The sequence below is a fragment of the Carettochelys insculpta genome, chromosome 13 (genome assembly GCF_033958435.1).
Source record: "Carettochelys insculpta isolate YL-2023 chromosome 13, ASM3395843v1, whole genome shotgun sequence".
NCBI lineage: Eukaryota > Metazoa > Chordata > Testudines > Carettochelyidae > Carettochelys > Carettochelys insculpta.
The window spans coordinates 21,892,748-21,908,731 of record NC_134149.1 but is presented as its reverse complement, the minus strand read 5'-3'; the positions used below and the strand labels follow the sequence as shown (position 1 = coordinate 21,908,731).

The following is a 15,984-nucleotide window of genomic DNA, read 5'->3' as shown; positions in this document are numbered from 1 at the left end:
TGCATCAACACGGGAGGCAACAGATACCGGTTATAAGCTCTTGCTCGATTTTCATAGAGAACGAGCGCCAGGGGTTGCCTTCGATGGTGGGAGAGATCCTCGCATCTCACTGGACAGTCACCGCCCGTCTCAAGCTGGGCAGCCCCCAGCCAATAGGGTACTGTCCTGCCACAGTTCACCTGCCTTGCTGGGTGCGTGAGGCTTAAGGTTCTGAACCTGATAAGTGACTGAAATTTGGGCACCAGGCGAACCAAAAAGAGATGCAGCAAGGACTGTCACTCTCGTGTGGGTCTTCATAGTCACAACAGACGCTGTAAATGAAGTCCTCAGTTGAAACTTTAAAGGGCGCGATCCATAGTCTATGCAGACTGAAGGATGCCTACTACTACTAGCATCAAGCTCAAATTCAAAAGTTCAATTTAAGGCCAGTGTGGGAGCACAACGTCTTAAGATCAAATTTATAAGCCTCCAGAGGTGTCCCTTTTGTAACCCACAGTGCCCGTCAGTGCTCCTCTCTGGCTGCCACTCTCCAGGTGTGCAAGAATTGCGTAACAGGAATACCATAAATTTCAAATCAGGACCAGGAAGCCTGTGGCTGTGGGCTCGTGTTTGTGTGAGAGCCTGAGAAATGTCTGTCTTTCTTTGCTGTTAGTGCTGTGAGTGCATCTACCCATTACAAATAGCCCCTGCACAGCGTTTGTGCTTCTGTCTCTACACTTGGTATTTTTTTCTGCACTTCCTGGAGCCAGCCACTGCCCCATCGCACCACATGGCAGCAAGGCTGTTTTGGAGGTTATGCTTGCATAAGAGGCTGAGAAACTTCTTCTTGCTGGTTTACATTTGTGCATGAACTGCCCTCCCTCCCCAACAGTAGCCACGCAATCGGGGTCTTTTCCGCACTCAGCCACCTCACGTGGGTAGGCTCTGACCCAATAAAAGGACATGCCTTCTCTTTGGAGCTGACCATGCTGCCAGGCAGCACCATGTCCTAGCTTGCGCGTGGTTAGGGCTCTGAGGGTGGGAAAGATTTTCAGGGGTTTGCTGCTGCGGGGGGGAGGGCAGTCTTTCACAGGGGCTAAGATATTTGGGTGGGACCACTTCAGCTATTTCAGCATTTCAACTGGCTCTGCAGCCCCAGACCACAGGCGCATTCTCACCCCCCACCAAAAATATTTTCAGGGGCTTGCTGCCCATGGTAGACACCTGCTGTTTTGATATTTCTGTTATAAAATCTTCCCCAAAATTTCTTCATATTTTGACCCCCCCCTCCAAAAAACACAAGGGCCACGTTTACACTACAGGCATCTTTCGAAAGAAGCCCTTGCAGAAGATCCATTTTGAAAGAGTGCATCCACACACAAAGTGGATCAAAAGAGTGATCTGCTCTTTCAAAAGAGAGTGTCCACATAGCCCCCACTCTTTTGAAAGAACAGGCCAGGGACTGAAAATTCAAGAAGCATCTCCACACATTTTCTTTCGCAAGAAGGCATGCTTCCTGATATGGGAAAGGAAGAGCGATTTCAAAAGGAGCGCTGCGTTCTTTCGATTTACTTTTGAAAGAATGCTTTTGTGGGTATACCCTCTGTGGGATCTGTTGAAAGAGCCTCTTCTTTCAAAAAATCTTTCACAAGAACTTACTAGTGTAGACACAGCCAGGGTGGAGGGCCAGTTGAAATTCCTGTTTCTTTTGTAATTTCGGTGTATGAGATTTCACTGCCATCTCCTGTGTTGGCAATGTCTGTGTAGTGAAGAAGGAAGACAAAAATCTTTTCTCCTAGACTTTTCAATCCTCTTTCTTCTAACTTTGCACCTCTTCACACAGGGAAGAGTGAGTCGAGGACTAGTTGAAAATACAGTCTGTCCCTGTGTTATTTTTCAGGGATTGGATGCAATCACAGGAAGTGGGACAGTCAGTGGACGTGTGCACAGAAGCCTTAGAGTGAACAGGGAAGCCAAATACCCTCCCCTCAGCAACTCTCTCTTTCAAACATTTTACTCTCATCTCTTTCTTCAAGCTTTTCACAGTCCCTGTGTCATTATCAGGGATTGGATGCAATCACAGGAGGGGGACAGTCAGGGGATGGCCAGTTGAGAATTCAGTTACAGAAGAAAGGGATTTCTGTTAACTTTGCCATCTCTGGGGATGCCAGGCTTTTCCTTCCTTCCAACGGGAAAAATGGATGTGTGCTTAACATGGGAGGGGAGTGAAGAAAATTCAATGTGAGAAGATGATCTCAAAGACCAGAGAGCATACCCAGCATGCTACGGGGATGAGGGAACTGTGAAATAGGTTCCCACAATGCACTACTGCAACAGTCAGGGTTTGCCAATTGAGCGTGGCAGCAACAATTCAACTTTGTGAGGAGCACATGGGGAGATGAGGCTCATCAAAATTGAATTTATAAATTCCAAAATTACAAAATTGATAGTAATTCGATTTTATCTCATCTTGTAGATTCAGCCTGAGTCATTCTCTGTAGATTTGAACTCTGATACGTTCGCTACTTGCCACATGTGGCAAATAAGACATTGTACTGTGGCAGATGCATGCATACCTAACTCATAAGAAATAATAACTCTTTGAATTCGTCACATGTATTCAAGACAATTAGCACAGGTGCTCACCCAGGTGAGGCAACCTGCCAGCCAGAGGTGAACCCGTACGGGCACTAGCACCACCCATGCTGAAAGGGAGAACTGCAGGGCCTGGCAAGGATGGGGCTTGGTATCATGCCATTTAATGCGTGGGGCAGTGCTACTCGCAGGGAACAGCTGTAGCTGTGCCACTCCCAGTCATGCTGGGAGGTGGTTATTACAGGCTATGCAGGGTTCCAAGCCTTTCTGTGGTTAGCCTTTCTTTGCTGCAAGGAGTCACGTTGCTGTAGTTGTGTCTGCGATTATGACATCATCTCCCAGTTTCCTGTGAATTCAAAGGCCAGAAGGTATTTATTTTTCTAATATTATTTTAAAAAGTTTGATAAAATATAATAATGGGGTAAATATGGAAAGACGACAACCACAAGTGTGGCGAGTTTTGAATTCCTAGTGCATGCTGTTGCAGCTAAGCTAGATTTTCATACAATAAACTCTTTCATATTTGGCAGCCCCCAGACCGGGAGGTTGCCAGATATTCAAATATTCTGGATGAAAGAGAGGTAAACCTAGCAGTATATAACACTAAAGAAAAGCAAAATTAGATATTAAGTAACAAACAAAAATGTATGCAGAGTACTTTATTTACCATCAACAGTAATATTGTACACAGTAAACTTACACTGTATTTGCTGCATTTATTTTATTTACTTTCACTATACACATGGAAAATATAACTAAAATTACTTATGGTTAAACTACTGGTTATTTGAGAGTTCCAGGTAATAGAATGCTAGTTAAGACAGAGTTTACTGTAGTCCTTTTTCTACATTTTATAGCTAGTCAGATCAGTTGTACAAAGTTACTGTGAAAATGTAACAGCCCAAATGGCTTGCTCATCATTTGTCCTCGTGATTCATAATTAAAATGCTTGTTCATTAAAAATATCACTAACTGTGAGGAATGGGTTAATAACATGTAGCAAGGCTGAACTATGGTATATTTAACCTTTGTTTTAATTCTTCAAGGCTTCAGTGATTTAGGTCTAGTCCACACTTAAAATGTTGGTTGGCATACTCTTGTTGGTCAGTGGATATGAAAAATCCAAACCCATAACCAATGCAGCTATCAAAACAAAAAGCAGTCAAGTAACACTTTAAAGACTAGCAAAATGGTTTATTAGGTGAGCTTTCGTGGGACAGACCCACTTCTTCAGATGAAGACCTAACTCCTAGGTTAACAGAAGCCCTCTTCTATCACTCTGTATGTTATTGCTTGTGGAAGAGGTGTTCTGCCTTGACAGAAATACCTCTTCCATCTGTCTATCTGCACTACTAGATTATGCCAGCATAACTACGATGCTATACCTGTATCAGTATATTTCACATAGGCCATGTCTCATCATCATTCATCATCACTAACCGTGGGCTCAGTGCCCGTTGGTGTCTGATGCCCAGTACAACCAAATGTTAAAAGATGCCAGCTTGGACGTCGCCTGGATAAACAAGGCCATGTCTACACTTACGAAAAACTTCAAAATGGCTATGCTAATGAACAAATCGAAGAATATTCATGAGATGCTGAAATGAATATTCAGCGCCTCATTAGCATGCCACTGTCCGTGACACTTCAAAAGTGCCGCATTTCGCTCACCCGCAGCTCAGCTACATGGGGGTCCTTTTTGAAACGACCCTGCAAACATCGAAATCCCCTTATTCCTATCAGCTTCTTTATACAGCATAAAGATGCAGAAGAGGCATGAGCCTATTTTTTTCTCTCCTCTGCAGGCCACTTTTAGTTTTTTACTGTTCATTACATATGAAATGAATGTACAAAATACAAAATGAATATTTCTGTTGGATCATCAACTTTTGCATTTGCTAATTTTTATGGTTTTCAACAATGCAAATGACAAAACTCATTAGAGTAGCTTTTATTTAATATTTTAATTTGCATTTTGAGTTACATTTATTTAAAATTTGGAACAACACTGAAAAGATTTAATGAGATTATTAAAAATATTCAAGGCATGTCTAAGCATCTTTAGATTCATAGCTATGGAGAAACACTTGTCTTCAGTGATTCAGATGCTTAAAAATCCTGTTTGAGCTGTAAATAGGATGCTCACAGACTTGAAATGGGAATCTGGTAACTGACAGGCACAGTTCTAGATTATTCAGCAGTCTCCATATACATTTTCATAGGAAATGTACTCTCATAGTGCAATTATTTGTTATACTAGAGTCTCAATATTCAAGAACCTAGTTCACAAATTCAATTATTCGCAAGCAGCCAGAGCAGCCGGGACACGGAGCACTGGCCGCTGCCACTTCCCCCAGGACTGAGGGGAGGAACACCAGCAGCTTCTGCTTCCCCTGGGAGGGAGCCCCAGCAGCTGAGGCTTCCCAAGGGCACCGAGCCCCCCGTATTCATGAAATGCAACATTCGTGAGGGTTCTCAGCACAGAACCCTTGCGAATATTTAGACCCTACTGTGGTTTGACTTTCTCAATGGATGATTCAGGGAGACGCATTGTTCCCTTCCTGAAGGCATCCTCGTATACTCAAGGATCTGTTTTCTTTCACGGCACCCATCTTGTCTACCATTCTTCCTGTCCTTCAGTCTTTTTTTTAAATCCATCTAACAGCAAGTTTATTTTGAGTTTCATGTTTATTTTTACAGCACGTGTTCTACTAAATTTAAATGACCGTGCTAGATGCCCTGACTTGTCTGAGATCTCCTTAGGGACTGTGGAAAACCTCTGTTTTTCTCTGGCAAATGTTTGTTTTGCTCCAAGTGCAAAAATCTTTCCGTTTGATCAGTAGTCTGTAGTTTTGATGTTTACCTCAAGAAAAGACAGTAGCTTTTAAAAATTTAAATCCATAGTGGGGCATTGTAAAATGGAGTTTTAAAGATGAAACCATATGATGTCTTGATAGTATGAACTGGATTTAAATAAAGTGTCCATACAACTCTTTTAGGGGTGTACAGCTATCTACAAATAATGTTTTAGGCCCCATTCCTACAAGCGGTTCCATGCAGGTTTAGAGTATATGCGGGGAGAGGGGAGTCTTAAGCAGATAAATTATATTTTTACACTCTTGAAACTCTTGCATCAAATAATTTAAAATTTATTGTGAAAATATGGCAGCTGCAGCAGTTTCAATTTAAAAAAAGACCAATACTTGATGGTTTTCACATGGTTTTTGCACTTGTAATATCTTTGGAAATACTGAAAATGAGCAACATTTCTGGTTTAAATTTTAAATTTTCTTTAATTTTTAAAATTAATGCTACAAGAATTATACAAATCAGAAAAGGTGCTCTTTTCCATTTTCCAGCACTTTGGAAAATGTTACTAATTGTGCTAGCATTGTTAAAGTTGTGTTCCAAGTAGGCTCTAGAAAAACTAGAGTCAAACATTTGAACAAAAATGTGTAATGTTGCCATTTTGATTCCAGCCTTGCAAGCTCATATCTCTGTCATGTAGATAACATTTAAATTAGAATGTAAGACTCCAATACTTTGTAAAAAAAAAATACATTGCATTTTAACTTTAGACTCACTAAATGAACGTGCAGCAAAAGTTCAATATCTGTCTTTCATCAAAGTAAAGCAAATTAATATGTACTTCTTTAAAATCTGTAATGCCCAAATAGTGTAACACTGAATTAATTTTGGAGGAAAGAAGGTCTATTAAATTAACAACTAGCTTGATTAAGAATAATGGAAAGACATTTTTAAAAATTATATTCAGTGAACGCTGAACTCTAAGTTGCAGGCTAATGAGCATTATTTTAAAGTATTATTTCACATTTACATTTGTTCACCCTTCTTTTGTAGAATATAAAATGTTTTAATTAACAGTTCAATTCTCACACTTTGCTTGACTAAGAAACTGCATGAATGCTACCAATTTAAGAGAGTTTTTCTTCCTAATATTCATATGTGGGATTTGGGTTTTGTTTTGTTTTCCCAGGGCGCCAATGCCTCTGCTTTGGAGAAAGAGATTGGTCCTGAACAGTTTCCTGTGAATGAACATTATTTTGGCTTGGTCAATGTGAGTGAATTTTCTTTACTATTTTTAAAATGTTGCTTTCTGTTTCAATCTTCCTACTCTGAAATTGACAGGATTCTCTTTTAGTACTTTATGGTTTATTCTGGCACAAAGCTGAATCTGTTTAAGTACTGTATCCTGTTATATGCATACTAAATTTTTAACTAAAAGATTAACTGTGGTGAAATAGAAAATGTTAATGATTACAAAATACTGTGGGACATTCATACTTGGGCATACTTTTAAGTATAGGATCCAAGTAATTAGGGCTAGAAAAGGCCCATTAGGTCATAGGGTAGATTAAGGAAGGATATGGTCCTCCAAAAGGGGTGTGTCCAGTATTAAACTGGTATTTTGATGGGTCTTAGTCCCAAAAGCTTAAACCAAAAATACTGTTTGATTTTCAAATCCATGTTCTTCAAACAGGCTTAGAAGACATAATTCTGTTTTGAGGAAAGATCAGAAAATACAGAAATACCTGCAAAGTCAACTCTTTTTGTGTAGAAATGCTTTTCCCCCATTTTCAGGCTTGCATCAGCATGACAGCTCCTGTTTAAAAATACTGTTTGCCATAATTCAGTCAGTTTTCTTAAATGTAGCATGAGTAAGGCCTGTAAGGCCATAAATATTGCCTAATTTGCAATTATAACTAAGCTAATGGCAAAAAAGTGCAACATTGTTCTGTCACTTGTTTAGGATGTCAGATTAATACTTCTGAATAAGAAAGTTGAGTGTAACATCTAAACTGTCATATTCTTTCGTTTATATAAAATGCATACAGTTATCACAGTACCTAGTTATTTTTCCATGTGAAAAATATGGCACTGGTTAACTTCATTCACAGTCAATTAAATCATCCACTAAGGGAAGAAGTGGTCATGAGATGTATCTGTCGTCTCCAAACTCAAACAACCTAATATACCTTTCCCCACTGAATACTGCTAATATAGCTACTAAAGCATTGCTTGAATACAGCTGCACACTGAGAACTCATTTGATTTAATTGATAGTTGCTTTGTCTAAAGCAAATCTTATTCTCAGACACTGAACAGTCAAAAAAACATTGTATCATCTTCCTTAAGTGTTTTGTTAATGGCCATTCCAATACTTCTGAGATTTTTATCGTAATGGGAAAATATGGATGGCATGTTCTTTCTAAAATACATATCAAAGTGATAAATAGCTTGAAGAGAAAAACATTGCATTGTAAAAATAGTTAAAAATCCTTCTACCACCCACATACAATCTTCAAAAGGACAAAGCATGCCTAGTATCTGTGGTTTGTATCCATTGATAATTGGATTCTTACTTCTCCATCAAAAATTCCTTCCCCACTAAATTATTCTTTTTAACCTATTCTCAGTCCTCTTAAGTAATTTAAAAATATTTTAAATTCAGTTAAAATTGGGTAGTGTTTGACCTAAATATTTTTTTCAAGCAAGGTTTGTTAAACTGAAAGAATCACATTTTGATTAAAAAAAAATTAAAAGTAATTTCCTGTTGTTTACCGGCCTAAATCCTCTGAGTTTCTGTGTATTTACTATCACTGTTTCTTGTTCAAAAAACAATAACCAACAACTTTCCCATGGTTGTGTGAGTTCATTGTAGGGGAAGTTGATAGAGAAGAAACAGTAAAATTGACTAGACACAAAGGCCATGTCTACACGGGCAGCTTTTGTCGACAAAATTTTGCCGAGTGTCTACACAGTTAAAGTGCTCTGTCAAGAATTTGTCAACAAAACTCGGCTATTCAGCTGGCAGCATTATACCTCTCCCTGATCAGGTATAGTGCTTGTTGACGGAGTGCCCATGTACACACTTACCGACAGAGAGGGCTTCCAGTTCCCTGGGCAGCCTTGTTTACAGAGATTCCGGTCAGCCATTCTGTTAAGAGGGAGCAGGGCAGTCTGGCTGCTCTGTGTTGAGAGAGCGGATTACTCTTTTGATCTGCTTTTGTGTGCAGACGCTATCTGTCGACAGAAGTTTTGCTGGGCTTTCTCTGTCGACAGTAGCTGCCCATGTAGACGTGGTCAAAGAACTGTTATACAACATGAACAAACTGAAAGAAGTGTTTTATTTATAAGGGTATAATGTAAACATAATTGTAATGCTAATTTCATAGAGCTGCTTCTGTGGTATAAATGATGGCAAGGTCCATAGCTGGGTTTTTTGATATACTTGGGGTCATATCTTGCTCTTTTTGGAAGTCTTTGAAAGTTTTGCTATGCATTTCATTGAGCCATTTCTCACTTTTCTATTAGTGTTTTTAATAGCTTTGGCCTTATAGTTCTAATACAGGTTGAACCTCGCAAGTCTGGCCTTCCTGTGTCTGGCAGCATCCATGGTCTGGCATGGTTTTAGTTTGTCGGATGTCTGCTAATCGTGGCTGGGTCCAAGTTTCCCATGGTCTGGCAGAGTCTGTGTGCAGCTGCCAGACATGGCTCTTAGTGTTCTCTGCTGTTACTTAGCTCTAATTTACCCCTAAGTATATGTTCTAAGGGACCAGCAAGCAGTGGATGTATTGGTAATCCCATTAAGAATAAGAATGTATTGATATTGATACAGCAAAGGGTTGAATTGTTCCAGAAATTAGAAAAAAATCACATTGGTAAGTGCCCTGTGGAAGTTTTACACTGTAGGGTCCTCTACAGTGTATGATCTGAAGAAGCAACAGAATGAAATCCCTAAGTTTTTTGTCTGAATTCAAAGTAAATGCAGAATGAGTATTTGTAAGACGTTGAAAGAGGGGAATCATTGTAGGTGAGTAAACCACAGATTTACTATAAGCCTGGGCAAGGGATAGTTTTATGCAGGGTATAGCTGTATAGTTATATATTATCATTAAGCAGCATTGCAAGCTTTGTCCATTTTTTCATCTTGATGAAATAAAAATAAAGAGACCTGTTCCCTGTAATACTGACTTCCTGTGGTTTGGCAGATTCTTTAGTTTGATATCAGTCAGGTCCTGAGGGTGCCCAACTAGAGAAGTTTAGCCTGTCTGAGCTCTTTTGAGACACGTGCCTTTTTGTATTTGTAAGTTCAGTAGACCCCCAACTTACGTGGAGGTTGCATTCCTGTGCAACTCCACCTAAGTCTAATTTTGCATTACTCTGGGAGCCAGAAAACTGACCAGCACAGCAGTGAGTCAGTACAGAGCCCTGCTGCTGCGGGCCGGGGCTTGTCTGCACTCCGGCTGGCTGGTGTCATGGAGGACTCCTCTTTTGAAAGAGTGGGCTGTGGGGCATCCACACGTGCCTTCTTTCAGAAGGGGACTCTCGTCCTAATATGGGATCGGGGTACGGATTTTGAAATCTGCACCTCATTCCTTCCATTTCATTTAAAAAGAAAGCATTTTGTGTGTATACGCCTCACATCCTTTCAGAAGAGAGGTGGATATTTCAAATGTGCTTGTTTGTGTAGACCCAGCTTAAATATTTGTTCTGGTTGTATATTTGATCCTGTTACTGTCAATTTGGAACCATTGTTTCCCATTTGGTGGACCATACAAAGCGCTGTTAATGCATCTGTAAGGATGACAAGGCCTTAACCTTTTTGAGCTGCATGAATTAAATTTTAATTTGATAATTCTCTCAGCCAGCAAATTAACTATTAACTTGCAATCATTCTGCTACAGTAATTATACAAATTCGGGTATGCTAGTAGTCATATTCCCAGAGTACCATTTAATGTGATTATCAGTATTCTACGGTTGGTTTATTTGTATGTTAATTATGTTTGTTTAAAGTATTTCATCCAGAAAGCTCTTGAGATGCAGAGCTCATTTACAAAAATATCCTTGGGACAGGCAGTCCTGAAATCATTGTTGATTTTGGGTTTTTTTGATTATGCAATCCAGTCATCATGAAATAAATTCAACAGCTTACTATAAACAGAATGAAGCAAAGCACCACAAATGAACTATTTAATGCCATTGTACAAAAGCAACTAACTTTTCAGTGGTTTAAGAGTTTCGCCTTGTTAGGCAATCTGGGACACATTGCCTCTAGACGTTGCATGTCATCAGGCCTGTTGTCCTTTTATGACACAGCCTTTAGATGTGGCAGATGTAAAACAGCTCTTAGATATCTCTACATCATGGGTTTTTGCCAGTATTTCACTGTAAACAGGAAATATTTAATGTGTCATCTCCAAAGGCATGTTGGTATGTGTCACAGTCAAACAAAATCTAAATCCACCTATTGTGACCTTATTACTGTAATAGAACTGATTTACTGGGATGTTACCAGTTACCATCCTGTTGTTTTGCTTCTTATGTCTGCATTATGGTTTTAGGTCTCTCAGTGGTACCTCTTCACACCAATGACTGCAGCCTCAGCACTATGCAGGATTAGTAACCATGTTGTCACTCACTAGTTTTATCTGCCTGTAGTAAACCCTAAACTAGTCTTCTCTTAGCAGACAAGCATTGGATTATCCCCCATAAGCATAGCTCTTGATCAATTAACTATGGTGGTTGCTTTTGTAAATCAGATAGAATTTTAATATTAATTAAAGGTATGTCTACACTAGGAGATAAGGTTGACTTTTTGTCACCCGACTTTGTAAAGTCAAGGGTACATCTCCCGACTGGCACATGAAGTTGATGGGATTGCATCCCCAGTAGGGTGGACAGCTTCAACTTGGTCAGCAATGCACCGTGTGCAGCTATCCCACAGTTCCTGCTGCCCCCTTGAATATTGGATTAAGATCTCCATATCTGACCTCATGCATTATGCTGCAGTATAGACAGAGCCAAAGCAGGAACCATCAGAGCAATGAAGGCTGTGAGGAGGACCTGGGCATACATGTATATGAAACACTGGAAAGGAAGAATGGGGAGATGTTGGATGTACTCAGTGCTTTGTACAGAGTGGAATTCCAATTCTGGTGCTGTGAAACAAGCTCATAGTAGTGAGACTGCATTGTTAAGCAGGTATGGGATGATGAGCAGTGGCTACAAAACTTCTGCATGCATAAGGCCACTTCCATGGAACTTTGTGAATTGCCTTTCGGCTGCCCTGAAGCACAGCAATTCCAGAATGAGACCTGCTCTGACAGTTCAGAAGTGCGTGGGAATAGCTGTGTGGAAGCTTGCAACGCCCGACAGCTACCAATCAATGGGCACTCAATTCAGAGTGGGCAAATCTACAGTGGGGTCTGCTGTCATCCAGGTAGCCAAGGCAATCAATACTCTTCTGCTATGAAGGACAGTGGCACTGGGAAATGTGCAGGACATAGTGGGGAATGCTTTGCCATTATGGGGTTCCCTAACTGCAGCTGTGCATCCCTGTCTGAACAACAGACCTTCTTGCCACAGTCTACATAAATCACAGGGGGTATCTCTCCATGGTGTTGTAGGCATTGGTGGATCACAAGGTCCATTTCACCTAAATTAATGTGAGATGGTTGGGAAGGGTGCATGACTTTCTTTCCAGACCAGAAAATTACCACTGAAGACAAGATGATGACAGTGATTCTGGGAGATCCAGCTTACCCTTTGCTTTCTTGGCTCATGAAGCCATATGCAGGCAGCCTAAACCGTAATAAGGAGTAGTTCAACTACAGGCTAAGCAAGTGCAGAATGGTATTAGAATGATTTGCTGTTTAAAAGCCAGGTTCAGGAGCCTGCTGTTTCAGTTAGACCTCAGTGCAAATTTCCCTTCTTTCAGGAGCCTAGGGAAGGGGATGAGTCAGGCACAGTGCAGTGGCTTGTGCTATCCTAGCTTAATGCTCTTGAGTTATATATACCTTCCCCTGCTTTCTCTAGCTTGCAGAGAGAGATATCAGCCAGCTTAGAATAACATATATTGATAAGGAAAGGATGATGACTGAATGTGGCCGGGGGCTGATCAGTATATTGCACTGCTTGGTGCTGCAGTGACATCAGATCCTCCCTTACTGATGGTTTGTGTGGGATGGTGTCCTATTGTGGAGGTCAGAGTAAGGCAGGTCTCCCCAGAAACCTTGTGAGAAGGGTTAGAGAGTACAAGTCTGAGAACTTTATGGAGATATGCTGGGAGGATTCCTCCTTCATCACCAAACACATTAACAAGTTGTTCTGGGGGGAACCTACCTGAAGTAGGCACAGTGCCCACCACAGATCACACCCTCTTGCCTTAACCCATTTGCAGCATGATTAAAAAGGAACTTACCAGAGGTGCCCTCCCTGCCAGCAGGGTCTTGGAGCAAAACATTCTGTGAGGAAAGGATGGGATCCAAAGTTTAAAAAAAAGAGAGCTCCTGGCTATGGTGAGATCAGCTGGTCCATTCACCTGCTCATTATTCTCCTCCTCGCCTGCCATGTCTTCCACACTGTTGCCAGAGGCTGCCTGACGAATTTCTTGGGAGGTATGACTGGACAATATGAGGACAGTGGTTGGATCTCCTAGAATTCCATGCAGCTGCTCATAGAACTGGCACGTCTGTGGCAATGACTCAGAATGTCTGTTTGCTTCCTTTGTCTTCTGGTATGTCTTTCTGAGCTCTTTTATTTTCAAGTGGCACTGCTGGATGTCCCTGGTATATCCTTTTTCCACCATGCCCTGTGAGATCTTGACATAGATGTCTGCATTTCTTTTGCTGCTTCATTGTTCTTCCACCACAGCTTCATCTTCCCCACAGAGCAATAATATCCTGGATCTCCTACATGCTCCATGCTGGAGCTCTTCTGTGGCTTTGGGAATTCATGACCATATGTGCTGCTGGGATGTGCTGCCTGCTCTGCTCACCACGCTGGCCAAACAGGAAATGAAATTCAGACTTTCGCAGGCCATTTCCAGTGCACCTGAAGAGCAGTGGAGCTGAAAGTGTTGGCTAGAATGGTCACATTGGGGCATTGTGGGACACCTCAAGGCAGTCAGGAATGTTGAATTTCACAGCACTCTGCCTGCACTACCCTAAAGTCAACCATTCAAGGTTGAATTTGGCATTAATTTTTGTGAAAAGCAGGAGTACTAAAATTGACCTGAAGATCCCTTGAAGTCAGAGTAATGGACCCTATAGTGTGGACTGATTACTTCGAAAATCTGCGTAAGTCAACTAAGTCCAACCTAACCTCCTAGTGTAGACCAGGCCTAAATTACCATAGGAAAAAAACCTTGCAGACGTGATTACAATTACTTGGTAAGTTTAATAAAAGTATTCTATAAATATAATTACATAGGAAATAAAAGTAATACTACTTTAGCACCTATCATGGAGAATCTGTTCCATTACACCCAGATGTTTTTCTTGTGAATCATGCCACCTTTAAATTGATGTGTGCTATAATCCAGTTGAAACTCCACTAGTATTAGTTCAATCCCCTGAAATACAGGGTAATCTTTTGCTTTTTAGGAATTAAATTCAGTTTTAAAATTTCCCATTTGTGCCATAGCACATACTGATTACCTCATTAAGAGGTACCATTGTTGATCCTTGTTTCCTAAAAGATATAAGATGCTTGTTCCTTTTCATCCAGATACTATAATTTTGCTCTGTTTTAGATAGAGTCATTGATAAAGCATTGTGGTAATTGAGTGTGAGAACTTACTTGCACACTACTTGGACTTCCAAGATGGAAAGCAGCTCTATCTAATATTTACTTCCAGATTCTCCTCTGTGATGTGAATTATGGCCATGATTTGAAATGGTGACTATTAAATCCATTGACGTAACTTTTTAACATCCAAATTGAGCCACTTTCAAGGAACCTCTGAACCTGCAACCTCTTCGAGGTTTATCATGTTTGGCCTCAGTTACTTTTGAAAATTGTCTTGGACTGATGAGCATTTGTGTATTTTTTTTTTTCATTTAAAACACATCTGTGGTCATAAAGAATGCAAATTCAGTAAGTGTCCTTTCAGTGTTTCCTTTTACTTTTTTCTGTTAGTAAAATTGCCCTAATACTATGAAAATTCCCCGCTATAACTGTTGATGATACCTGCTCATAAGCGTGATGTTTTTAAAAAGGCCCATAATGACATCTTCTGTAAAAATAGGCTTCTTCTTTAGTTAACATATGGTAATTTAATTTAAAAGGTCATTAGTCTGTTGCTTTGCCAGAATTACAAATGTCAATTCTCAATATCTTCGCAATAAGTACTTGCTCAGAACACCAACATTTGGATGTATAGCTAATGGGGCTATCATGCAAAATATCTTATGCATAAAACCTTTCTTAATCATATAACTTTATACAAAATTTAAAAATCTAATCTATCACAATTTATGTTGTTACTGTTTACTCTGATCAGATGAACAAATTGTGGTGATCTTTCATGTTTTGGTTCTCATGCTGTTGTGATTTAGATTTCCAGCGCTTGAGATGGAGTGTCGTAATTAGAAAAGTAATCATGTTTTTTTAACTTCATAAAATATTTCTCTTTTTACCCCTTTTAGCTGTTCACTATATTTTAGCTTGTTTTTAACAGAAGTAATAATGGAAATATGTTTCTTGTTCTGTTTTAACCAGTTTGGCAATACCTGCTACTGCAACTCAGTCCTACAGGCACTTTATTTTTGTCGTCCATTTCGGGAAAAAGTTTTGGCATACAAGGTCCAGCCACGGAAGAAGGAAAGCCTCCTCACGTGCCTCTCTGATCTCTTCAACAGCATTGCCACACAAAAGAAGAAGGTGGGAGTCATCCCACCCAAGAAATTTATTTCCCGGTTGAGGAAAGAAAATGGTAAAAGAATAACTGAAATACCTGATCAGATTTCAATATTACGATATTTAGGCTGTGCATTTTTAAGTAACTGTTTTCAAATGTATTTAGTGACTGACACTTGGCAAGTTTTATTAACAGGATCTTGAAAGGCTTGTGCCTCAATTTATGTGGTTTGAATTTCACCAGTTGTGTACTGTAGCTTAAAGAAGGTGTAGATGGTTCCTGGAAAGCATATTTCAGGTGGGATTCCATCCTGATGTAGGCCAAACATGCCGAGGATAAGGGGCTCTTGGTACCCTGGCTGTTCTGTATAAAGTCAATATAGAAGTATAATGCAATATACTTCTAATATAGAAGTCTGTAACAAGCCATGACAACTTGCTCTGGCAATGCTTTAAATTGTTCCATGGACTGGGTACGCAAATAATGAGGTCTAGATTCTGGAGGCCCAGAGATTGCTTAAAGTCACTCTTGCCCTCTCTTTCTTTCCTGTTTTCAGGGCAGGAAAAAAAGTAATGGATAAATCAGATTCTCAAATTGTACTGAGAATACAGTAGTTATTTACCAAGACTAGTTGTAAAGAGCCCGTATGTATGCTAATTTATAATTTCTGATTTGGTCTTGACAAGATATAACTGATTTACCATTATTTGCTTTTTTTCCCCCATTTTCTCCTTGAGGTAAAAT

General features: G+C 40.1%; 1 protein-coding gene across 1 annotated transcript in view; it reads left to right on the top strand.

Moving 5' to 3' along the window:
• Positions 1 to 15,984, top strand: part of LOC142020273 (ubiquitin carboxyl-terminal hydrolase 12-like) — a 44,122-nt gene that overhangs the window by 12,643 nt on the left and 15,495 nt on the right. Inside the window, exons 2-3 of the mRNA XM_075007986.1 lie at positions 6,572 to 6,652; positions 15,102 to 15,315. Of these exons, the coding sequence (XP_074864087.1) occupies positions 6,572 to 6,652; positions 15,102 to 15,315 (295 nt within the window). The remainder of the gene's footprint in view (positions 1 to 6,571; positions 6,653 to 15,101; positions 15,316 to 15,984) is intronic.